A 24,564-nucleotide genomic window follows, 5' to 3' on the forward strand; every position below is an offset into this window, starting at 1 on the left:
ATGTCAAGAATTATAACATTCATAAACCAGTCGGAGAACACTTCAATCTCCCTGGTCACACGATTACAGACATGAAAGTTGCGATATTACAACAGAAAAACTTGAGAAACAGACTCCAAAGAGAGATTGCTGAATTGGAATTAATTTACAAATTGGATACAATTAACTTGGGCTCGAATAGAGACTGGGAATGGTTGAGTCATTATAAAAAGTAACCTATCTCCCCATGTTTATTCCTCCCCCCCCCCCCCCACTGTTCCTCAGACGTTCTTGTTAAACCCTGGATTTGTGCTGGAAATGGCCCACCTTGATTATCATACACATTGTAAGGAGCGTGATCACTTTAGATAAGCTATTACCAGCAGGAGAGTGGGGTGGGGGGAGAGAAAGCCTTTTGTAGTGATAAACACCCATTTTTTCATGGTCTGTGTGTATAAAAACATCTTCTGTATTTTCCACAGTGTGCATCTGATGAAGTGAGCTGTAGCTCACGAAAGCTTATGCTCAAATAAATTGGTTAGTCTCTGAGGTGCCACAAGTACTCCTGATCTCTTTCAGTGTGGCAAGTCTTACATTCCTAAAAACCAGTGGTTTGTTTCTCTCCAAATTTAACAATCTTGAGTTAGCAACAATTTTTTCCCCCTGAGATGATACATGCCAGCTCCTGCAGAGAGGACATTTTTATAGCATAGTTTAAGCTTCTAAAAATATACAAGACTTTGGCAGAACTTTATAGGAGTGGCAATAGACCTTCTAACAAGTTTCATTCAACAGTTATGCTGTTAAACTTTTTGAGACTAGTAAAAGTTGTTTCAATAGAAACAGCTAGTGCACATCAGGGTGAATGATCTTTCTGTTCATCTGACTAGTGTATGAAAAGGGTAGAGAGTCTCACTATCTGTACTTTTGAACAGCCCATCACCACAATACCTAGGCTGCAGGATTAAGAATCACTACAAGTTACATCCAAAGTAGGATTAGATCCTTTGCACTCCCCTTGTTAACCACTATTTAACATCCTTTTAAAGAATGTAATGTTACCTTAAACATGGGACTAATAGCTAAATTCGAAAATATGGGTGCAGAAGCTGAAGTTATTGAGAGTGATCACTAAGAAATGGTTAGATCCAGGGTTGTCAGGACCTCTGTGTTATATTTATGACGGTCATTAACTCACTATAAGACTATGGGCCTACCATTTAACTACTCTCTGCTATGGTTTCCCCATATGCAAAACTTGGAATAATGGTACTTTCCATCTGCATAAAGCATTGCCAGTTTTTTTTAGAGAAAAGATGGTAGAGAAGTACAAAACACTACTTCTCATACTCTGGGTTTCATTCTGTACCATCATTTTCTACCCGATTTTGTGCCATCATTTCAAATTCCAACTAAATTCATCCTTGGCCTAAGTGAAAGCAACATGCACCCACTTTGGTTTGGAGGTGAATCTGAGACAGTAATGTGCACACCCAAACATATTACCTTTCCATAAGCCCTCTACTTTTCCATTAGTCTGTCACTGTTACCAGCACCATCCTCCCCAGCGCCCAAACCTTGTCTCTGGCCTTTCATATCTGGGTCCTCACCAAATTCTGCTGCTTTACTTTACAACATCTCCACATACAGCCTGCGCAGTGGTGTGATTACTGCTAACCTCCCCTTCTCCAAATCTGCACATCTATAATCTCTCCCCTCCAGGTCATCTAGAACCCCGCTGCCAAGACCACGTTCCTCTGTGACCGCTATAATCATCTCCTTACCTTGGACGCCTCCTTTTCTACCATATAAAAATTCAAGCTGCTTCTCCTCACCTTCAAAACTGTCCTTAACTCCAGCCCATCGCCTCCCCCTCTGTCACTATGCTCCTGCCAAGCTGCTTTCCTGGCCATTTCCTTTCTTTCATCCCTCCTCCTACACCTGGAACAGCCTCACAATTAACATTGGCCAATCTTTCTCTCTCTCAGGGCACATCTACACTACAGCAGTACAGCTGCATCTCCATACTGTAGACACTTCTTGTGTCGACGGAAGGTTTTTTCCATTGATGTAGGTAAACCACCTCCTTAAGGAGCAGCAGCTAAGTTGACAGAAGAATTCTTCTGTCAACCTAACTGTACCTACCCTGGGAATTAGGTCAGCTTAGCCATAGGGCTCAGGGGGTGAATTTTTCACACCCAGGAGTGAGGTAGCCAGGATGCTCTAAATGTTAAGTGTTGACCAGGCCTTCGCTCTCAAATGATACACTTAGACTGGTTTATAAAGCTCACTACCTGTTTGTTCTGTGTTCTGCCATCCCAGACGGCACATTATCACTTCCCAGGAGCAAGGACTTACTCGCCTGGCTGAGTTCACCTACTGCTCAGTGTAGTAAGAGGAGGGCCTGAAACAAAAATTCTTGTATCAGAGGACCAGTCCAAGGCCTGAAGCCTGAACCAAAGTAAATCCTGAACCAAAGTACTTCCAGGTAGCGATAAGCAAAGCTGGGCTGTGAGCCAGAGGCAGGTCCCACTCACAGAAGTTGGCAAGAAAAGGTTGTTAGAGGCAAGTGCACACACACACATAAGTGCTAATGAGAGGAAATTGTGCCAAGACGGCGGCAAGACACTCCATAGACATAACAAGGAACAGGCAGGTGCATCTTAAAGACAGGGTCAAAAGGACAACATGATGGATAGATTCGTTTGAACTATGATGAATTATCTGTCCTGCAATGGTATAAAAGTAGATCCCGAAGCGTGTATCTTTGACCAGCCTAGGGGGCAGTGGAGTGTCCCGCCACTGACTGAGCGGTGTCCATTGCCAGGGAGCACAAATTCGTAGTATGCCCTGTCGAGTCTATAGGGAACTATTACTGTGCTTCATTTGACAATAAACGTGGCTTGGGTTCCTTTGTACCTTACTAGAGTCTGTGGTTTTTGGGGGTTCTCTCGGGGTCTGCTGAGTTAGCTACCTGCGCAGAGCTGGGGCAGCACGCAGAGGGAACACGCATGCAGCCGACTGTTATCATCGAACAAGAGCAGAGCACCACACTGGTAGCTACCGACAACACCCAGCTTCACGTAGACTCCTGCTGGGTAATAATATTTAAGCTAAACTTGCACAGAGTTTGCACCGGTTAAAAGAGCATTTCTTCATTCACAAATAAACACAGCTTCAGAGAAGAATCATAGTTGAAAATGAAGAGATGCCCTGAAATATTTATCTTCACCAGGCTCTGTCCATGAGAGAAGGATGTTGAGGGATCTTAATAATAAAGTGTATTCAATTAGACCAGTGAGTTAAAGGAAAAGGCAGCAGGTAGGCCCCAGTTTCAAACGATGACTATTTCAAGTCATCATTGTCAGTTGGGTAGAAGGAACACTACTTCCCACTTAGACAATGTGCATTAATTAATAGAATCTCTTTGAGTAGGAGTCAAATCAGCTGTCTATGCCAAGCTAAGGAGATGCTCTTTACCGTAAATAGGCGTTCATCTGTCTAGTTCTCTTCATATAGACAGACAGATGGTCTGACAAGTTAGGTCCAGACACATCTCATAAGCATTTGTGAACGCCCTGGTTCGAAACTGAATTTGCAACAAAAACACACAAGAAACACCAAAATTATTAGCGTAAAGTAACCCTCCAGAGAAACTATTCAATCTGCTGAAATACATCTCAAATTAACATGTTAGAATTCCCATCCCATGCCTGAGACCAATGTCCCAGATGTCCCCTCGCCCACAACCGGCATCCTTGCCTCTCCTGCCAATCCCCACCCACCCTGCAATGGGCACCTTCACCTCCTCTGTTAATCCCTACCACCACCACACAACCAGCACCCACGCCTCCTCTGCCAATCCCCCCACAGGATAAGTATAAAATTAAAGAATTAAAGTTAGCTTCAGTTTGGTTAAGTGTTTGTGTGTTGTAAAGAAGGCCCCAGCCAGCAAATTAAAGAAGGCTGTGAGAATAACAAGTAGGATTACTTGTAGTGCAAGAAGGATGTATGGTTTCAAACCTAACTAATAAAATAAAGAGCTACAGTAACAAGACAAAGAAAAACTGTCTTAAAAGAAACAAGCTCAAACCTTCCCTCTGTTCTGCTGGGGAGGGGAGGGATGGCGGGGAAAGGAGAAGATAAGAAAGGCCTTGGGGAAAAAGGAGGCTGTAAATCTTAACTGGATTAAGATTGGAAATAAGGATGAATTGTCTTAAATTGGTTTTTAGCTGAAGTCAGTAATTGGTGATGACATCACTTGTTTGTTAAAGAGTATAAAAGTAAAGTCTTAAAAGGGTTCATTGGTCAGACAGGTTTTAGCACTTTGGAGCCAACCAATAGGTGTCTAAGCACCCCAGGGTTTAGCCCACTTGTAAATATCTCGATCAAATGCTTACAAATGTTTTGTTACTGTTTGGATGTAGTAACTTGCTTATTAGTTAGGCTTTTAAGGCATGTTTAAAGCAATGGTATAAATACCATTTGGCCTTTGGATTTAACAAAGGAATTTATGGTTAAATTAGCATTTCGTGGTTTCCCATATCAATATTAATAATTTCAATTATTATTGCCACCACCAACACCCCCGCCCCGCAACGGGCGCCCTCGCCTCCCCCGTCGATCCCCCCCCTTCCCCGCCCTCCGCCCCGCAACGGGCGCCCTCGCCTCCCCCGTCGATCCCCCCCCTTCCCCGCCCTCCGCCCCGCAACGGGCGCCCTCGCCTCCCCCGTCGATCCCCCCCCTTCCCCGCCCTCCGCCCCGCAACGGGCGCCCTCGCCTCCCCCGTCGATCCCTCCCCTTCCCCGCCCCGCAACGGGCGCCCTCGCCTCCCCCGTCGATCCCTCCCCCCCCCGCCCCGCAACGGGCGCCCTCGCCTCCCCCGTCGATCCCCCCCCTTCCCCGCCCCGCAACGGGCGCCCTCGCCTCCCCCGTCGATCCCCCCCCTTCCCCGCCCCGCAACGGGCGCCCTCGCCTCCCCCGTCGATCCCCCCCCTCCCCGCAACGGGCGCCCTCGCCTCCCCCGTCGATCCCCCCCCTTCCCCGCCCCGCAACGGGCGCCCTCGCCTCCCCCGTCGATCCCTCCCCCCGCCCCGCAACGGGCGCCCTCCCCTCCCCCGTCGATCCCCCCCGCCCCGCCCCGCAACGGGCGCCCTCCCCTCCCCCGTCGATCCCCCCCGCCCCGCCCCGCAACGGGCGCCCTCCCCTCCCCCGTCGATCCCCCCCCCTTCCCCGCCCCGCAACGGGCGCCCTCTCCTCCCCCGTCGATCCCCCCCCCTTCCCCGCCCCGCAACGGGCGCCCTCGCCTCCCCCGTCGATCCCCCCCCTTCCCCGCCCTCCGCCCCGCAACGGGCGCCCTCGCCTCCCCCGTCGATCCCTCCCCTTCCCCGCCCCGCAACGGGCGCCCTCGCCTCCCCCGTCGATCCCTCCCCCCCCCGCCCCGCAACGGGCGCCCTCGCCTCCCCCGTCGATCCCCCCCCTTCCCCGCCCCGCAACGGGCGCCCTCGCCTCCCCCGTCGATCCCCCCCCTTCCCCGCCCCGCAACAGGCGCCCTCGCCTCCCCCGTCGATCCCCCCCCTTCCCCGCCCCGCAACGGGCGCCCTCGCCTCCCCCGTCGATCCCCCCCCTTCCCCGCCCCGCAACGGGCGCCCTCGCCTCCCCCGTCGATCCCTCCCCCCGCCCCGCAACGGGCGCCCTCCCCTCCCCCGTCGATCCCCCCCGCCCCGCCCCGCAACGGGCGCCCTCCCCTCCCCCGTCGATCCCCCCCGCCCCGCCCCGCAACGGGCGCCCTCCCCTCCCCCGTCGATCCCCCCCCCTTCCCCGCCCCGCAACGGGCGCCCTCTCCTCCCCCGTCGATCCCCCCCCCTTCCCCGCCCCGCAACGGGCGCCCTCTCCTCCCCCGTCGATCCCCCCCCTTCCCCGCCCCGCAACGGGCGCCCTCGCCTCCCCCGTCGATCCCCCCCTTCCCCGCCCCGCAACGGGCGCCCTCGCCTCCCCCGTCGATCCCCCCCTTCCCCGCCCCGCAACGGGCGCCCTCGCCTCCCCCGTCGATCCCCCCCTTCCCCGCCCCGCAACGGGCGCCCTCGCCTCCCCCGTCGATCCCCCCCCTTCCCCGCCCCGCAACGGGCGCCCTCGCCTCCCCCGTCGATCCCCCCCCCTTCCCCGCCCCGCAACGGGCGCCCTCGCCTCCCCCGTCGATCCCCCCCCCTTCCCCGCCCCGCAACGGGCGCCCTCGCCTCCCCCGTCGATCCCCCCCCCTTCCCCGCCCCGCAACGGGCGCCCTCGCCTCCCCCGTCGATCCCCCCCCCTTCCCCGCCCCGCAACGGGCGCCCTCGCCTCCCCTGTCGATCCCCCCCCCTTCCCCGCCCCGCAACGGGCGCCCTCGCCTCCCCTGTCGATCCCCCCCCCTTCCCCGCCCCGCAACGGGCGCCCTCGCCTCCCCTGTCGATCCCCCCCGCCCCCCAACGGGCGCCCTCGCCTCCCCTCCCCTGTCGATCCCCCCCCGCCCCGCAACGGGCGCCCTCGCCTCCCCTCCCCTGTCGATCCCCCCCCGCCCCGCCCCGCCCCGCAACGGGCGCCTTCGCCTCCCCTCCCCTGTCGATCCCCCCCCCGCCCCGCCCCGCCCCGCCCCGCCCCGCAACGGGCGCCTTCGCCTCCCCTGTCGATCCCCCCCCCGCCCCGCCCCGCAACGGGCGCCTTCGCCTCCCCTGTCGATCCCCCCCCCGCCCCGCCCCGCAACGGGCGCCTTCGCCTCCCCTGTCGATCCCCCCCCGCCCCGCCCCGCCCCGCAACGGGCGCCTTCGCCTCCCCTGTCGATCCCCCCCCGCCCCGCCCCGCCCCGCCCCGCAACGGGCGCCTTCGCCTCCCCTGTCGATCCCCCCCGCCCCTCAACGGGCGCCTTCGCCTCCCCTGTCGATCCCCCCCCGCCCCGCCCCGCCCCGGGCGCCCTCGCCTCCCCTGTCGATCCCCCCCCGCCCCGGGCGCCCTGGCCCCCTCGGCCGATCCCCAACGTCCCCGCGGTAAAATGCCCGGCTCCCCTCCCCCACCTACCCCATGCGCATCTTGGAGCCGGACTGGCCGCCCCCGCCGGGCACGGCGGGCCTGGGGGGCAGGCGGCCCAGGTGCAGGTGCTTCTCCAGAGTCGACATGACGGGGAGAGGCCGAGACAGAACGGCAGGTACCGCCCCCGCCGAGCCAGCAGCAACTGCACCCACCCCCCACCGGAAGTACCCCCTGCCGCGCCGCGCTGCACCACGGGAAATAGAGTCCACCCCCACTCCGACTCACGGCCGGGGGAGCGCGTCCTCTGCCGGAAGCGTCTGCCCTCGCGCAGCCTCCCCTCGTCGGAAGCGGGGCCGCAGCGCCCCCTGGGAATTGTAGTTCATCTCGGCGGGCTGTGCGCGGCTCTCCCGGGGCTGGCTGACTCTCCCGCCGTGTCCCAGGGGGCCCCGCGGCGAGCTGAGGCGGCGGCGACGGTTGCCGGGCAGCAGCGGTGGCTGAGAGCCGGGCCCGGCGCGGGGGAGCGGCGGAGGGATGAAGCAGAAGAGGCCGAAGGGCCCCGCTCCCAAGGTGGGCGGCGGCGCCCGCAAGAGGCGAGGTGAGAGCCCCGGGGAGCGCCCAGCGGTACCCGGGGGGGGGCGGGAGTACCCGGGGGACGGGGCAGATACCCTGGCTGCGGGGGGGGGGGGGGGCGCGGGAGTACCCGGGGGATGGGGCAGATACCCTGGCTGCGGGGGGGGGGGGCGCGGGGCGCGGGAGTACCCGGGGGATGGGGCAGATACCCTGGCTGCGGGGGGGGGGGCAGGGCTTGGTACCCCGTAGATACCCGGGGCAGGGATCTGGTAGCAGTTGGTGGCAGTAGGGCATGCAGTGGTGGGTGCTCTGGGGCCCATAAGAGGCAGCAGATCCTGTGATGGGCATCTGAAGGGGTGGGGTGGTAGCACCCTCCATAGCATGATTCGCACCCTAAGCACTGTGTGGGATTGGGATAATGGGGTGGCAGTACCTTGGGCACCCTGTCGGGAGGTGGTAGTTGCCTGTGTTGGTGCTGTAGGTGTATGGTGGCTTTGGGGATTATAATGTGGTGCCTCGTGCCCTTGAGGTGCAACAGAGGGCTGGGAGCCCCGTATGGGTCTTGGTGATTACTTAAAGACACTTAGGGTATGTCTACACTACGATATTAGGTTGAATGTATAGAAGTCGGTTTTTTAGAAATCATTTTTATATATTCGAGTGTGTGTCCCCCCACAGAAAATGCTCTAAGTGCATTAAGTGCATTAACTCGGCGGAGTGCTTCCACAGTACCGAGGCAAGCGTCGACTTCTGGAGTATTGCACTGTGGGTAGCTATCCCACAGTTCCCGCAGTCTCCGCTGCCCGTTGGAATTCTGGGTTGAGATCCCAATGCCTGATGGGGCTAAAACATTGTCGCGGGTGGTTCTGGTTACGTATCGTCAGGCCCCCGTTCCCTCCCTCCCTCCGTGAAAGCAGCAGCAGACAATCGTTTCATGCCTTTTTTCTTGAGTTACCTGTGCAGACGCCATACCACGGCAAGCATGGAGCCCGCTCAGGTAACCGTCACCGTACGTCTCCTGGGTGCTGGCAGACGTGGTACTGCATTGCTACACAGCAGCAGCAACCCCTTGCCTTGTGGCAGCAGACGGTACAATAGGACTGGCAGCCGTCATCGTCATGTCCGAGGTGCTCCTGGCCGCGTCGGCCAGGAGTGCCTGGCCAGACGTGGGTGCAGGGACTACATTAGAAGTGACTTGACCAGGTCATTCTCTTTAGTCCTGCAGTCAGTCCTATTGAACCATCTTATGGTGAGCAGGCAGGCGATACGGATTGCTAGCAGTCCTACTGTACCATCTTCTGCCGAGCAGCCATGAGATGTGGATGGCTTGCAGTCCTTCTGCACCGTCTGCTGCCAGCCAAAGATGTAAAAGATAGAAGAAGTGGATCAAAACAAGAAATAGACCAGATTTGTTTTGTACTCATTTGCTTCCCTCCCCCCCCCGGTCTAGAGGACTCATTCCTCTAAGTCACACTGCAGTCACTCACAGAGAAGGTGCAGCGAGGTAAATCTAGCCATGTATCAATCAGAGGCCAGACCAACCTGCTTGTTCCGATAAGAACAATTACTTAGGTGCACCATTTCTTATTGGAACCCTCCGTGAAGTCCTGCCTGAAATACTCCTCGATGTAAAGTCACCCCCTTTGCTGATTTTAATTCCCTGTAAGCCAACCCTGTAAGCCATGTTGTCAGTCGCCCCTCCCTCCGTCAGAGCAACGGCAGACAATCGTTCTGCGCCTTTTTTCTGTGCAGACGCCATACCAAGGCAAGCATGGAGGCCGCTCAGCTCACTTTGGCAATTAGGAGCACATTAAACACCACACGCATTATCCAGCAGTATATCCAGCACCAGAACCTGGCAGAGCGATACTGGGCGAGGAGGCAACGTCAGCGCGGTCACGTGAGTGATCAGGACATGGACACAGATTTCTCTGAAAACATGGGCCCTGCCAATGCATGCATCATGGTGCTAATGGGGCAGGTTCATGCGGTGGAATGCCGATTCTGGGCTCGGGAAACAAGCACAGACTGGTGGGACCGCATAGTGTTGCAGGTCTGGGACGATTCCCAGTGGCTGCGAAACTTTTGCATGCGTAAGGGCACTTTCATGGAACTTTGTGACTTGCTTTCCCCTGCCCTGAAGCGCATGAATACCAAGATGAGAGCAGCCCTCACAGTTGAGAAGCAAGTGGCGATAGCCCTGTGGAAGCTTGCAACGCTAGACAGTTACCGGTCAGTTGGGAATCAATTTGGAGTGGGCAAATCTACTGTGGGGGCTGCTGTGATGCAAGTAGCCCACGCAATCAAAGATCTGCTGATACCAAGGGTAGTGACCCTGGGAAATGTGCAGGTCATAGTGGATGGCTTTGCTGCAATGGGATTCCCTAACTGTGGTGAGGCCATAGACGGAACCCATATCCCTGTCTTGGCACCGGAGCACCAAGCCGGCGAGTACATAAACCGCAAGGGGTACTTTTCAATAGTGCTGCAAGCTCTGGTGGATCACAAGGGACATTTCACCAACATCAACGTGGGATGGCCGGGAAAGGTACATGACGCTCGCATCTTCAGGAATTCTGGTCTGTTTCAAAAGCTGCAGCAAGGGACTTTATTCCCAGACCAGAAAATAACTGTTGGGGATGTTGAAATGCCTATAGACCCAGCCTACCCCTTAATGCCCTGGCTCATGAAGCCGTACACAGACAGCCTGGATGGTAGTCAGGAGCTCTTCAACTACAGGCTGAGCAAGTGCAGAATGGTGGTAGAATGTGCATTTGGATGTTTAAAGGTGCGCTGGTGCAGTTTACTGACTCGCTTAGACCTCAGCGAAACCAATATTTCCACTGTTATTACTGCTTGCTGTGCACTCCACAATATCTGTGAGAGTAAGGGGGAGACGTTTATGGCTGGGTGGGAGGTTGAGGCAAATCGCCTGGCTGCTGGTTACACGCAGCCAGACATCAGGGCAATTAGAAGAGCACAGGAGGGCACGATACACATCAGAGAAGCTTTGAAAACCAGTTTCATGACTGGACAAGCTACAGTGTGAAAGTTCTGTTTGTTTCTCCTTGATGAAACCCCCCACCCCTTGGTTCACTCTACTTCCCTGTAAGCTAACCACCCTCCCCTCTTCCCTTCGATCACCGCTTGCAGAGGCAATAAAGTCATTGTTGCTTCACATTCATGCATTCTTTATTTATTCATCACACAAACAGGGGGATGACTACCAAGGTAGCCCAGGAGGGGTGGTGGAGGAGGGAAGGAAAATGCCACACAGCACTTTAAAAGTTTACAACTTTAACATTTATTGAATGCCAGCCTTCTGTTTTTTGGGCAATCCTCTGGGGTGGAGTGGCTGGTTGGCCGGAGGCCCCCCTACTGTGTTCTTGGGCATCTGGGTGAGGAGGCTATGGAACTTGGGGAGGAGGGTGGTTGGTTACACAGGGGCTGTAGCGGCAGTCTGTGCTCTAGCTGCCTTTGCTGCAGCTCAACCATACACTGGAGCATATTGGTTTGATCCTCCAGCAGCCTGAGCATTGAATCCTGCCTCCTCTCATCACACTGCTGCCACATTTGAGCTTCAGCCCTATCTTCAGCCCACCACCTCTCCTCCCGGTCATTTTGTGCTTTCCTGCACTCTGACATTATTTGCCTCCACGCATTCATCTGTGCTCTGTCAGTGTGGGAGGACAGCATGAGCTCAGAGAACATTTCATCACGAGTGCATTTTTTTTTCTTTCTAATCTTCACTGGCCTCTGGGAAGGAGAAGATCCTGTGATCATTGAAACACATGCAGCTGGTGGAGAAAAAAAAGGGACAGCGGTATTTAAAAAGACACATTTTATAAAACAATGGTTACACTCTTTCAGGGTAAACCTTGCTCTTAACATTACATACATAGCACATGTGCTTTCGTTCCAAGGTCGCATTTTGCCTCCCCCCACCGCGTGGCTACCCCCTCAGCTCTCCCCGTGGCTAACAGCAGGGAACATTTCTGTTCAGCCACAGGCAAACAGCCTAGCAGGAACGGGCATCTCTGAGTGTCCCCTGAAGAAAAGCACCCTATTTCAACCAGGTGACCATGAATGATATCTCACTCTCCTGAGGATAACACAGAGATAAAGAACAGATGTTGTTTGAACGCCAGCAAACATACACTGCAATGCTTTGTTGTACAATGATTCCCGAGTACGTGCTACTGGCCTGGAGTGGTAAAGTGTCCTACCATGGAGGACGCAATAAGGCTGCCCTCCCCAGAAACCTTTTGCAAAGGCTTTGGGAGTACATCCAGGAGAGCCACGAATGCCAGGGCAAATTAATCCTTTCACATGCTTGCTTTTAAACCATGTATAGTATTTTAAAAGGTACACTCACCGGAGGTCCCTTCTCCGCCTGCCGGGTCCAGGAGGCAGCCTTGGGTGGGTTCGGGGGGTACTGGCTCCAGGTCCAGGGTGAGAAACAGTTCCTGGCTGTCGGGAAAACCGGTTTCTCCGCTTGCTTGCTGTGAGCTATCTACAACCTCATCATCATCATCTTCTTCTTCGTCCCTAAAACCTGTTTCCATGTTGCCTCCATCTCCATTGAAGGAGTCAAACAACACGGCTGGGGTAGTGGTGGCTGAACCCCCTAAAATGGCATGCAGCTCATCATAGAAGCGGCATGTTTGGGGCTCTGACCTGGAGCGACCATTCGCCTCTCTGGTTTTCTGGTAGGCTTGCCTCAGCTCCTTAAGTTTCATGCGGCACTGCTTCAGGTCCCTGTTATGGCCTCTGTCCTTCATGCCCTGGGAGATTTTGACAAAGGTTTTGGCATTTCGAAAACTGGAACGGAGTTCTGATAGCACGGATTCCTCTCCCCATACAGCGATCAGATCCCGTACCTCCCGTTCGGTCCATGCTGGAGCTCTTTTGCAATTCTGGGACTCCATCATGGTCACCTCTGCTGATGAGCTCAGCATGGTCACCTGCAGCTTGCCACGCTGGCCAAACAGGAAATAAGATTCAAAAGTTCACGGTTCTTTTCCAGTCTACCTGGCCAGTGTATCTTAGTTGAGAGTGCTGTCCAGAGCGGTCACAATGGAGCACTCTGGGATAGCTCCCGGAGGCCAGTGCCGTCGAATTGTGTCCACAGTACCCCAAATTCGACCCAGCAAGGCCGATTTAAGAGCTAATCCACTTGTCGGGGTGGAGTAAGGAAATCGATTTTAAGAGCCCTTTAAGTCGAAAAAAGGGCTTCATCGTGTGGACGGGTGCAGGTTTACATCGATTTAACGCTGCTAAATTCGACTTAAAGTCCTAGTGTAGACCAGGGCTTAGGTAATAGGGAGTACCTTTATTGGAGCAACAGGTACCCTAAGGGCACGCTTGGGTCAAGACAGTCTCCATGCATACGGTGGGCCCCCTGGAGATGCAGAAGGGATCTGGAGGATGTCATGCTATCATCCAGGGAGGTCATTCACTGAAGGATGGTGGGGGGCATTGCAGGGCAGTGTTGAACAGACCAGTTGCAACAGCAGCACTTTCCGGCTTCCTTGGCACTAATGTTTGCACGGAACAATCATAGTGTCAGTGGTGGTGTGAATGTTAATTGTTGCAACAAATTTTGTATGTGAACACCAGGTGTGTTACAGTCATGCCAAGAATCTGCAATGCACAAATGTTGTAGGCTATAATGTTCTAAATATCTATAGGGTAACCCTAAGTATAGCACAGAATGTTAGACATATCTGCAGAATAAACACCAAGTATTTTTTTAACTCTGTAAAGTGATCTGCATCTCAAATATACTACTTGCATTTATATTTTCGAGAAATAATACTGTGTTATATCTCCACAGGTGTCAGTGATATCTCCCCTTCTACAAGTTTACCACCTCTTGTTGAAGGCCAGTTGCGTTGTTTTCTCAAGTTAACAGTCAGTAAAATCTTATGGATGGTCTCTAAACCGCCTACTTCTGTTCTCATCCGGGTGAGGTGGTGGGGGGAGACATCAGATGGTACGCTGTTTAATCCCAGGAATACTTCACAGACTGAGCAAAAAGCAATGAAAACCACCACCCGCTATGCAATTCGCTGTGGGCCAAAACAGTTTGCCTCCTACCTGACAGGTACAATAGTTGTATCCTCTGTATTAATTTTGCAGTTGAAATTGTTTGTATTATGGCAACTATTCAGTAGACTTTAGCAGGAATTGGGAAGTGCATTAATAAGTAATAAAACATAACTTAATTTTATTTTTACTGAATCTAAAAGATGGTTTTATGTAGTGTCTTATGTTTGATATTTCAAAGGGCATTGCATGTTTATAACCCTCAGGAGAATCATCAAAATAAAAAGCTATCCCATACTACTAGATGTTCTTAAATATACTTTGTAGACTGATCATGGCAAAAGTGTTCAAGAGACAGAGTGAGAGCTCTGTGTCTTCTAGCCAAAGAATTGTCACAATAAGCATCCTGTGTTTCTGCAGCTGAAATGTCATGAAGACAAAACGATCCCATCAAGTGCCTTTTAAAAAAAACAAAAACTTTAAGGCCCCAATCCTCCAGCAAGCTCTGTATCACCTTACACTTGTATGAACCTTTATTGGAGGATTGGGGTCTTAAGTAGTTTAAGTGCTTCTGTGTGATATTATTACTTGTAAGTATGTAAACCATATTTATAGTAATTTCTTAGCAGTATAACATTTCTCTACCTGTTACATGTCCTAGTAATAATACTTTTTATCTAGTGCTTTTCATCCCTAGAGCTCAGTGCTTTACAAAGGAGGCCAAGTATCATCTCTGTTTTACAGATGGGGAAACTGAGGCATACAGGGGAAAGTGACTTGCCTGTTGTCACCCATCAAACCAGAGCCAAGGATTGAATCCAGGTCCCCAGAATCCTTATCAAGTGCTCCATCCACTAGACCTCATTGTCTCGCATATAGTCCCCCTCTCCCTATTTTAATTATGCTTTTTTGTTTTGTTTTTTCGCATTTCATTCTGGTTTTTAATTTTGAAGTTTTAATTATATTTTAACTAGGGCTATCAAGTCATTAAAACAATCACAATTGTGTGATTAAATAAATGAATTGCCATTAATCATGTGATTAATCGTGCAGTTAATAATAGAATACCATTTATTTAAATATATTTGGATGCTTTCTACATTTTCACATATATTTAAATTACAACAGAATACAGAGTGTACAATGATCACTTTATATTTATTTTTTATTACAAATATTTTCACTGTAAAAAACAAAAGAAATAGTATTTTTCAATTCACCTCAGACGCATATTGTAGCGCAATCTCTTTATCATGAAAGTTGAACTTACAAATGCAGAATTATGTACAAAAAAAAACCTGCATTCAAAAATAAAACAATGTAAAACTTTAGAGCCTGCAAGTCCACTCAGTCCTACATGTTCAGCCAATCACTCAGACAAACAAGTTTGTTTACATTTGCAGAAGATAATGCTGATTACAAGGTCATCTGAAAGTGAGAGCAGGCATTCACAATACACTGTTGGAGCTGGTGTCGCAAGATATTGACGTGCTAGATGCACTAAAGATTCATATGTGCTTTCATGATTCCACAGGACATGCATGCACGCTGATGATGGTTCTGCTCGATAATGATCCAAAGCAGTGCAGACCGATGTGTGTTCATCTTCATCATCTGAGACAAATGCCACCAGCAGACGGTTGATTTTCTTTTTTGATGGTTCAGGTTCTATAGTTTCTGCATCAGAGTGTTGCTCTTTTAAGACTTCTGAAAGCATGCTCTGCCCCTTGTCCCTCTCTGATTTTGGAAGGCACTTCAGATTCTTAAACCTTGGGTCGAGTGCTGTAACTATCTTTAGAAATCTCACATTGGTACCTTCTTTGCGTTTTGTCAGATCTGCAGTGAAAGTGTTCTTAAAACGAACAACATGTGCTCGGTCATCATCTGTCATAAATATAAAGGGAAGGGTAAACCCCTTTAAAATCCCTCCTGGCCAGAGGAAATCTCCTCTCACCTGTAAAGGGTTAAGAAGCTAAAGGTAACCTCGCTGGCACCTGACCAAAATGACCAATGAGGAGACAAGATACTTTCAAAAGCTGGGAGGAGGGAGAGAAACAAAGGGTCTGTGTGTCTGTCTATATTCTGTCTTTGCCGGGGATAGATCAGGAATGGAGTCTTAGAACTTTTAGTAAGTAATCTAGCTAGGTACGTGTTAGATTGATTTCTTTAAATGACTGAGAAAAGAATTGTGCTGAATAGAATAACTATTTCTGTCTGTGTATCTTTTTTGTAACTTAAGGTTTTGCCTAGAGGGGTTCTCTATGTTTGAATCTAATTACCCTGTAAGGTATCTACCATCCTGATTTTACAGGGGGGATTTCTTATTTCTAATTACTTCTATTTTTATTAAAAGTCTTCTTGTAAGAAAACTGAATGCTTTTTCATTGTTCTCAGATCCAAGGGTTTGGGTCTGTGGTCACCTATGCAAATTGGTGAGGCTTTTTATCCAACATTTGCCAGGAAAGGGGGGGTGCAAGTGTTGGGAGGATTGTTCATTGTTCTTAGGATCCAAGGGTCTGGGTCTGTAGTCACCTAGGCAAATTGGTGAGGCTTTTTACCAAACCTTGTCCAGAAAGTGGGGTGCAAGGTTTTGGGAAGTATTTTGGGGGGAAAGACGTGTCCAAACAGCTCTTCCCCAGTAACCAGTATTTGTTTGGTGGTGGTAGTGGCCAATCCAAGGACAAAGGGTGGAATATTTTGTACCTTGGGGAAGTTTTGACCTAAGCTGGTAAAGATAAGCTTAGGAGGTTTTTCATGCAGGTCCCCACATCTGTACCCTAGAGTTCAGAGTGGGGGAGGAACCTTGACATCATTCGAGACTGCTACAATGTGAAATATATGGCAGAACGCGGGTAAAACAGAGTAGGAGACATACAATTATCCCCTAAGGAATTCAGTCACAAATTTAATTAACGCATTATTTTTTTAACAAGCGTCATCAGCATGGAAGCATGTCCTCTGGAATGGTGGCCAAAGCATGAAGGGGCACACAAATATTTAGCATATCTGGCATATAAATACCTTGCAATGCCAGGTACAAAAGTGCCATGGGAATGCCTGTTCTCGCTTTCAGGTGACGTAAATAAGAAGCAGGCAGCATTATCTCCCGTAAATGTAAACAAACTTGTTTGTCTGAGCGATTGGCTGAACAAGAAGTAAGACTGAGTGAACTTGTAGACTCTAAAGTTTTGTATTGTTTTGTTTTTGAGTGCAGTTATGTAACAAAAAATCTATATTTGTAAATTGCACTTTCATGATAAAGAGATTGCACTACTACGCTACTTGTAAAATACTATTTTTGTTTATCATTTTTACAGTGCAAATATTTGTAATCAAAGTAATAATATAAAGTGAGCACTGTACACTTTGTATTCTGTGTTGTAATTTAAATCAATATATTTGAAAATGTAGAAAAGCATCCAAAAATATTTAATAAATTTCAATTGGTATTCTGTTGTTTAGCCTTGCGATTAAAACTGCAATTAATTTTTTTAATCACGATTAATTTTTTTGAGTTAATCTCATGAGGTAAATGCGATTAATTGACAGCCCTAATTTTAACTGCAATATTATTGTTGTTCACAAAGGGTTTTTTAATATGTTGTCTTATGCCAGATCTAAGTTAGCTGTTCCTGTCTCCTATAGATATGGGTGTTCTTGTGTTGGAGGTAATGACCAAACCTGACCATCTTCCAATTGGTAGAGCTCAAATCAGTGGACTATCACAACTATCTCCAAGCCACCCAATCAGTGGATTTTTCACTGTTATTTCACCAACATCTGAGAAACTAGGAGAACTGCAGGTAGTACTGAAATCTCTTTCTCCACAACTCACCTGAGCCAGCCAAGATTTTAAGAAATTGGTGCCTAGAATTAGACTTGTAAACCTGTATTTAACCTTAAGTATTTGTTTTTGAAAGTCCTGCTTCTGGGCTATATTCCCTTGAAGAAACTGATTCCTTTGATTGAAAATGTGTAATGTGAACTAACTGCTTGTAAATATTCCAGAGATTAAGCTAGTATCTAACATAACTGTATCAAATACATAGCCTCTTGTACGGGAAATGCAGCATGCTATGTAATACGGAAAGAAAAACAACTGTAGAATGTTTGGCACATTTAATTAAAAAGCACATTCTTCTTACATTGTGTCTTTCAGGTATCTCTAGTCTTAGAGCCCTTGTCTGAAACCTATGACAGTAGCAGCTCCATCCCAGCCACAGATGTGAGTTTAGACATTGCTGCTTCTGCTCAGGGAACCAGAGGAATGACTGAATCCAGCAAGACTCTGTTTCTTGCTCCTGCACAACTGCATGGACCACCTGGTATGGCTGGAAGAGAGTCTGTTAACAGTAGCAGGGCCGCTACTCCAAGGTAGCTTTTTTTTTTCCAGATAAAATAAAGGAATGTCTTTTCATTTCAAATGTTTTATTAAGCATCAGCAATGTGTTTATGACTAAGGCTGTAAGAAAATCATGGGCCGCAATTTTGTTGTGGAAACAGCAACTTTATAAAGCTTCCACAAATTCGAGTGGTGGTGTGACCCCGTGCTCCAGGTCACACCGCCGCTCACTCAGATTTGGACCAACTGACCCTCCATCACACTTACCTTCAAGAGCGAAGCGGGAACACACGGCGTGTCTTTTGTGCTGACCACCCCACAACCACAACTCTAACAAACCAGCTGCTATTTTTGAACCAAACAATCAAAACTTTTTTTACAGCTTTATATATGACTCATGGATTAAGAAGTACATCCATGTGTAGTCTAAATCATGTTGTAATTAGGCATGTAAGAAAAGAATAAAGGGCCAGATCCTCAGCTGGTATAAATCTGCAAAGCCCCATTGACTTCACTGGAGCTATGTAGTTTACATAAGCTGAAGATGTGGCCCATAATGTTTGAATTATAATTTGAGTCAGCATATTTCATAGTTCGAATGTAAGAACGGAAGTCAGGATTTCCTCTGTGCAGCCAAATACAAATATGTCATGTTTTTCTTTGAGGTGGGGGATACAGTACTCTGATTAAGGAATGTGCATAAGAATTTGAGGAGCACTATATTTACAAATCAACTTTGGGTTTTACTAAACTTTATCTTTTTAAATAGAGGAATAGACCACTTGCTCTTTCAAGAGAATTCTGAGAACATAAAGAACAGTTTCTCTGGGTCTCAGCATCGTCTGATTTTACCAGATGAAAATTTAAAAGTGAATCCTCCAAAGAAACAGGCATCATTTCCCAACAGTTCTGATCTTGAATTGCAAGCAGGAACTCTTGTGGGGAGCCACAGTAATGCACATGTGCTGTCTTTGCACAACCCAACTACAAAAGACCTCCTTTCAGGTTTGTAAATATTTGCCATCAGGGTTTAGGTTTCATTTGAAACTGTACAAGCTCATTAATATTTCAGCTAGCTGGCATGTGATACAAGTTGGTGCTCTTGTAAGACTCAAGGCTTCAGGATAAGTGTTTCTTGTAATGTTCTAGAGACAGTATTTGGAACTTAAACTGACAGTCAAAACACTTTTTGTATTTAATATATAAAGATTTAATTTAGTGCTGGTCCTATTGGGATCCAGGAAGTGGGCGGGCGGAAGCCCACCCACTGCTAAAGGACCCCCCTCAGCTTAAGGGGAGGATCCACAGGACCTGGAAGCCAAGTGATTCTGGGGAATAACTAATGAAATAACAGGGACAGGAGTGTGGTCAAAGGGTAAAACGAAGGGAACCTGACGGGGACATCGAGCAGAGAACCCCGGACAGCGCCCACTGCTCCTCGAAGGCGTCAAGGGAGCCAGTGGACGCCACCCAGAGGAACTCTGGCCCAGATGCGTGAACGGACGGAGGGTCGGAAATAGGCCCCACAGTCACAGGAGGCCCCGTTGGCCAACTTCCTCTCCCTGGTTTTATAGATGGCCACTTTAGCCAAGGCCAGGAGGAGGTTGACCAGATGGTCCCTTGACTGTGGGGCCATGGATAGGGAGTGCGTAGATAAGGAGGTGAGGGGAAAAGTACAACCAGAAACGTAACAGGATATCTGTGAGGAGCTGGAATAGAGGCTGCAGCCTGGCGCAATCCAGGTAAACATGCGCCAGGGTCTCCCTCACGCTGCAGAAAGGGGCAGGTGTCTGGGACGGGGTAAACCGCGCCAAGTACACACCCGTGCTCATGGCCCTGTGAAGGAGCAGCCAACTGATATCCCCGGCAGGCTTCGGGACTGGTGGCAGGTGGCCTGATTATCCATAGAACAGGTATAGTATGGGCAGCAGCTGTTCAAACTACCTCATCCTGCCCTACCTCATACTGCCTCATCTCTGACCTGGAGGAACAAGAAGGGAATATCAGTCTCCTAGGCTATTTAATCCTTGATCTTATCTGCTGAGATGGCTATCAAGAGTGCAAACTGTGTTAGTGGGATTTTGTTTTTTCTATGCGATCAGCACTTGTTTGATAAGAATTGGACTTAGATCACTAACTTAGTTGCTATAGGCCACCAAATTAGCTGTCAGGCTTTAGTATTATTAGCTCACTGTCATCCTGAGCTGGATTTAGATGAGTAAACTAGCAATGGAAGCTTCCCATATCCTATTGCCAATTTTCTGAGCCGTCCATTGTATTTACTGAGAAATCTTGAAATTGGACTGCTAGTGAGGAACCTTTGGATGTCAAGCCAACCTTCCATGGGTTAATCTGGCTACCATACCTACCATACCTTCTCCCCACCATCTGGTTCAGTCTATCTAGCACAAGTGAGTTGTGCCTCATACTGCCCTGTGCTCAAGACTGAAGTAGGCTCCCTCTTACTCCCCGTTGTGTTATATGTTTTATGGTATATAGCAAGTTTAATCTCCAATATGTCAAGGGCTCTTTATAATGACAGACATAGATATAAAATTTACATCTGGCATATTTACTTTGTGTGCACATGGCTTTTCTGTTTTAAGTTACATTTTAATTTTGAGTTTTTATTCTTTATTTTCCAGCTCTTCTGGATCAAGGCAATAAACTCCGCAATGCCATGGCTGTTTCTGCATTGAAATCCAGCCCAGATACTGACGTTGAGTTGAATGAAGTGCATCCTTCTGTAAAGAGAGACACTTTCAAAGCAACAGCAAAGTGAGCTTGAAGGAAGGAGTGTGTTTTACTTCCAAGCCATAAATTTCAAGGCATTATCATATTTTCCTATAATGCTGTGATTTGTCTCACATCTTTCAGAATTCTTATTCAAACAGTTGTAAATAAGTGCCTATATTTCACCTCACCAGTTCCAGTCCATATTGATAATGACTTAACGTCAGTGCCATCTGAAGGTCATTAAGTGATCTGTCTGATATGAGTGAGTAGGTCTCTTCGTGATGTACAGGTATCCACAATTGGCAACCTTGCTGGTAGTTTAAGCAGAGTCAAAAGGTTACCTGAGTTTAGAGGCTGAGATACCCAGTCAGACCTAAAAGAGGTACCACAGTTTGAGGCATGTTTGGTAGGGAGACAGTTTCAGCGCTGCTGCCTATGCTATATTTGATTTGTAAATAAGTAGAGGATTTCAGTCTCCCCAGGAATGTTGATCAGGCACCTTTCATGAGCACTTTAAAAAAATAAAAAGAGAAAGAATGAGAAAAAGCATAGAGAGCCTGCAGCTGCTATGTTTATATTGCAGGATTGGGCTGCACTTTTGGCACATTATAAACTATACTTACAGTTTTTGATCCAAACTTTTAACTTTAAGTCAAATCTACCTAGTGTTTTATAACAGAATTTGTCCTTTTTGTACTTAGGGAGTTAAAATGCAAATAGAAACACACTGTATATAGGTTTTTATTTGTGCTAAATGAGAGAAAATCTGTTTATTTGATAGCTGAAATGAATAAAATCTAGAACAAACCAGAAACACTTATTATCCTTATTCCTCCTCCTGATCCCTCTTCACTGGAATAACTGTTATCCAGGAACCTTAAAACCTTGGACCCTGATGTTATATCCACTGCTGAAGATCCACTTCTCCTAGCATCTGAATACACAGTTCAAGAATTTGACTCCCATGCTGAAAAAAGAGCAATACAACTACTACTGGGCAGGTGAGTGCCATGGCATGCATTGAGATGTTATCGTAAACATTCCCAAAATGACCCAGTTATCTATTTCTTGTATTATATGGGATACTTGTTGAGTCAGTGCATCCTCTCCCTCATTTCTGGAAATATTTTGGAGTACTGGGTTATCGGGTGGTGGTAAGAGAAAATATTTTACACTTCGAGTTTGTGCCCACTTTTGTGAGGGTTTTTTGTTCAAGCAATATAGCTGATGTTATTGGAAGACTAAGCACTGTTTCTAGTGCAAATTGATTTGTAGTTACTTATTACTTATATATTGCCTGCAGAGATACTAGGCAAATGTTAGGCAAAAAATATACAATCTAGACTTTAAGCAAAATAGAGAGTGGCACTAGTTATATTTACCCTTTGCCCAATTATTAATTTGCCTCTTCTCCACTCTTAATCCAAAGAGTTGCTTACATTTTTATGTGGCTTTTAAGTGGCTTTTCAAGATAGTATATTCACATGTACACAATATATATATATTTTTAAAACACCATCCTTAACTGTTGTTGATACCTAAATTAACTTTTTTTTTTTAATTACTTTTCCCCTTTATAATTGCTTCCTTTTTGCATTTCACTCAGTTAAATAGTGAAGCCAAGTTAGGCCCTCATCCTGCAAAGATTTATATATTTTAGTACATTTAATAACTTAGAAGTTAAATTAAGTAAAAACTTAATAGACATGAGTGGTGCCATTGACTTCACTGGAGCTACTTGCACACACAAAGTTAAGAATGTGCTTAAATCTTTGCAGATTCAGAATCCTAATCAGTTTCCCTTTCTGGTTTTCTTGCCATTGTGTTCTTGTATTTTCCCGCTTTGAGGGAAAGTTAAAATTTTTTTTTTTATTTTATTTTTTTTTGGTGCCAGCAAAATCAGTGAAAATCTGTCTTTTCACTTTTTTTGTAAACTCCTCTTCTTTTTATTTAACAGTCTAACGTATTGGAGGAATATCCAGTTTTTAGATTGACGCTTGTGAATGGTACCATATTGACAGCCTTGGAAAATGCAGTTGTTGCTCTGTTCCAAAGCTAGGAGCACAAGAAGTGTTCCACTAATGTACCTTTACCCTGTTCCCAATGAACAATGTGAGAGTTGGCTCTCCATGCCCATCCAAATCTGGGTGTCTGAGTGCTATCCTGACGTTCAGATGTGGTGGTGAAGCTGTGTGCTGAAATTGAGAACTTCCTAATGGGAATTGGACTGACATTCACCAGCTCATCTCAGAAAAGGGGCAGGTTTAAAATACCACTTTGTGAAAACTTTTTAAAAAGTAGGTTATTAATAATGTTTTTTGGGGAAAAGGGATGCTTTTTAATTCAGGGCATTGGTAATGGGGTATGAAGCCTTTCACTTCTACAGTAGGTCACTAGCAGATAGCCAGCCAGGTTGGTAGTAACTGAAAGTTGTTGTTGTTATCTGGTAGCTATTCAGTGACTTATTCAACTTGCCACTCCTAAGTCCTGCCCCCTTTTGACAGTTTTAGAAGCAGGGCCAATGGAAAGCAGGCTACCCATTAATCCCTTTAGGACAGTGATACTCAGACCTCAATGGATCAAATTAGCGATCAACATTACCCAAAAGAGCCACAGGAGTTATCTCACAGCAAAATTACTGACCAACTATTCTGTAATTGGTTAATAACATAGCAAATGAATCCTGATTAGTTAATAAGTTAGATTAGTTAATAATTAAATCACGCAGTGTTTTAATATCATGTGCTGCAAAAAGCTGCAGGAGACACATTAAAGAGACACTTGTGGCTCCCAAGCCTCAGCCTGCTTTAGGAGGCTTTAGGAGTTCTATTCAGATCAGGTCTGAGACACATTGTGAGGGAAGCTTGTTTTGTTTCTGCCTGTGCCATATCTCTTACCTGGACTCTTCATTACTGTCAAGCACTATCTTCACTGTTGCTAGTTTGAACATCACAACTAAGTTCAAATCTGGATATAAAGGTGGCTGTTCTATAAACAATGCCATTAGAATTTATATGAAACTGCTATATTAAGAGGGATATTTTTTCCTCCTCTTGTGTCCACAGTGCTGATTTATCCCCTGTGCATATCTGGGATGGGACAGGTTCCCCTCCAGAATCTCTCTCTGCAGGAAGTGAGGTGTATGACAGTGAGCTGAATGATCCTCACTATGATCAGAGTCTCCTGGAGAATTTGTTTTACACAGCTCATGTAAGTGGGGGACGAGGGGAAGATGCTTAGGCCACAGTGCTATAGTAAAAGAAAATCAAGACATCCGATGAGAAGGAAGATAGATGTCTTAGTATCTATAAGGCATTTTTGTAATGTAGCCTATAGAAGTTTGCCAATATATTAAAAATTACATTAAAAACTGATAAAAGAACATTATTAAGATGACAGTCAAGCACTCACGTCGGGAAATGCCAGAACAAAGAATGCCCATGCAGCGTTAATTCTGTCCCCTTGTGAGTATGCTTTTTGATAGTCTGATTACATGATCACATGCTATTTTTCCCAACCTCATTTATTGTGGCTGTTGTGTACCTTTTGTTGGCGTTGATAATAATAAATTTTTATTTTTTCTGATGTCTCTTTTTAGAAGTCTGATACCAGTTTAAGTGACTTCCTCAGTGATGATGAGGATGTTATATCATCTAAAAAAGTAATCAGGACAAAAAAGCTTGTGAAAGGTGACCACGAAAACCACCAGAGGTCACAAAAAACTTTGGATTCTAGCATCTGTGATCAGAAAGAAAAGGCAACAGAAATGAAACCCAGGTGAACAATTCAGTTACAGACTCCTTTGTGCAGTAGCCGCCAATCATAAGTTGCCATTAGCAATAGTCATGCAGTGGTTCTCAACCCACGGCTTGTTGCAGAGCTCAGTT

At 47.7% G+C, this 24,564-nt stretch overlaps 2 protein-coding genes across 3 annotated transcripts in view; one reads left to right on the forward strand and one right to left on the reverse strand.

The window, feature by feature from the left end:
• The window catches only part of PPME1 (protein phosphatase methylesterase 1), a 46,509-nt gene extending 39,319 nt beyond the window's left edge, over nt 1-7,190 (reverse strand). For both annotated transcript variants that reach the window (XM_074954765.1, XM_074954756.1), the window contains exon 1: nt 7,030-7,190. In XM_074954765.1, coding sequence (XP_074810866.1) covers nt 7,030-7,127 — 98 coding nt within the window. In that variant the 5' untranslated portion in view covers nt 7,128-7,190. The remainder of the gene's footprint in view (nt 1-7,029) is intronic.
• A 51-nt stretch (nt 7,191-7,241) lies between these two features.
• The window catches only part of C2CD3 (C2 domain containing 3 centriole elongation regulator), a 90,059-nt gene continuing 72,736 nt past the window's right edge, over nt 7,242-24,564 (forward strand). Inside the window, exons 1-9 of the mRNA XM_074954779.1 lie at nt 7,242-7,576; nt 13,388-13,657; nt 17,245-17,402; nt 17,759-17,973; nt 18,711-18,946; nt 20,587-20,719; nt 21,550-21,678; nt 23,743-23,887; nt 24,276-24,454. Of these exons, the coding sequence (XP_074810880.1) occupies nt 7,513-7,576; nt 13,388-13,657; nt 17,245-17,402; nt 17,759-17,973; nt 18,711-18,946; nt 20,587-20,719; nt 21,550-21,678; nt 23,743-23,887; nt 24,276-24,454 (1,529 nt within the window). The 5' untranslated portion in view covers nt 7,242-7,512. The remainder of the gene's footprint in view (nt 7,577-13,387; nt 13,658-17,244; nt 17,403-17,758; nt 17,974-18,710; nt 18,947-20,586; nt 20,720-21,549; nt 21,679-23,742; nt 23,888-24,275; nt 24,455-24,564) is intronic.

The sequence above is a fragment of the Natator depressus genome, chromosome 1 (genome assembly GCF_965152275.1).
Source record: "Natator depressus isolate rNatDep1 chromosome 1, rNatDep2.hap1, whole genome shotgun sequence".
Lineage (NCBI taxonomy): Eukaryota > Metazoa > Chordata > Testudines > Cheloniidae > Natator > Natator depressus.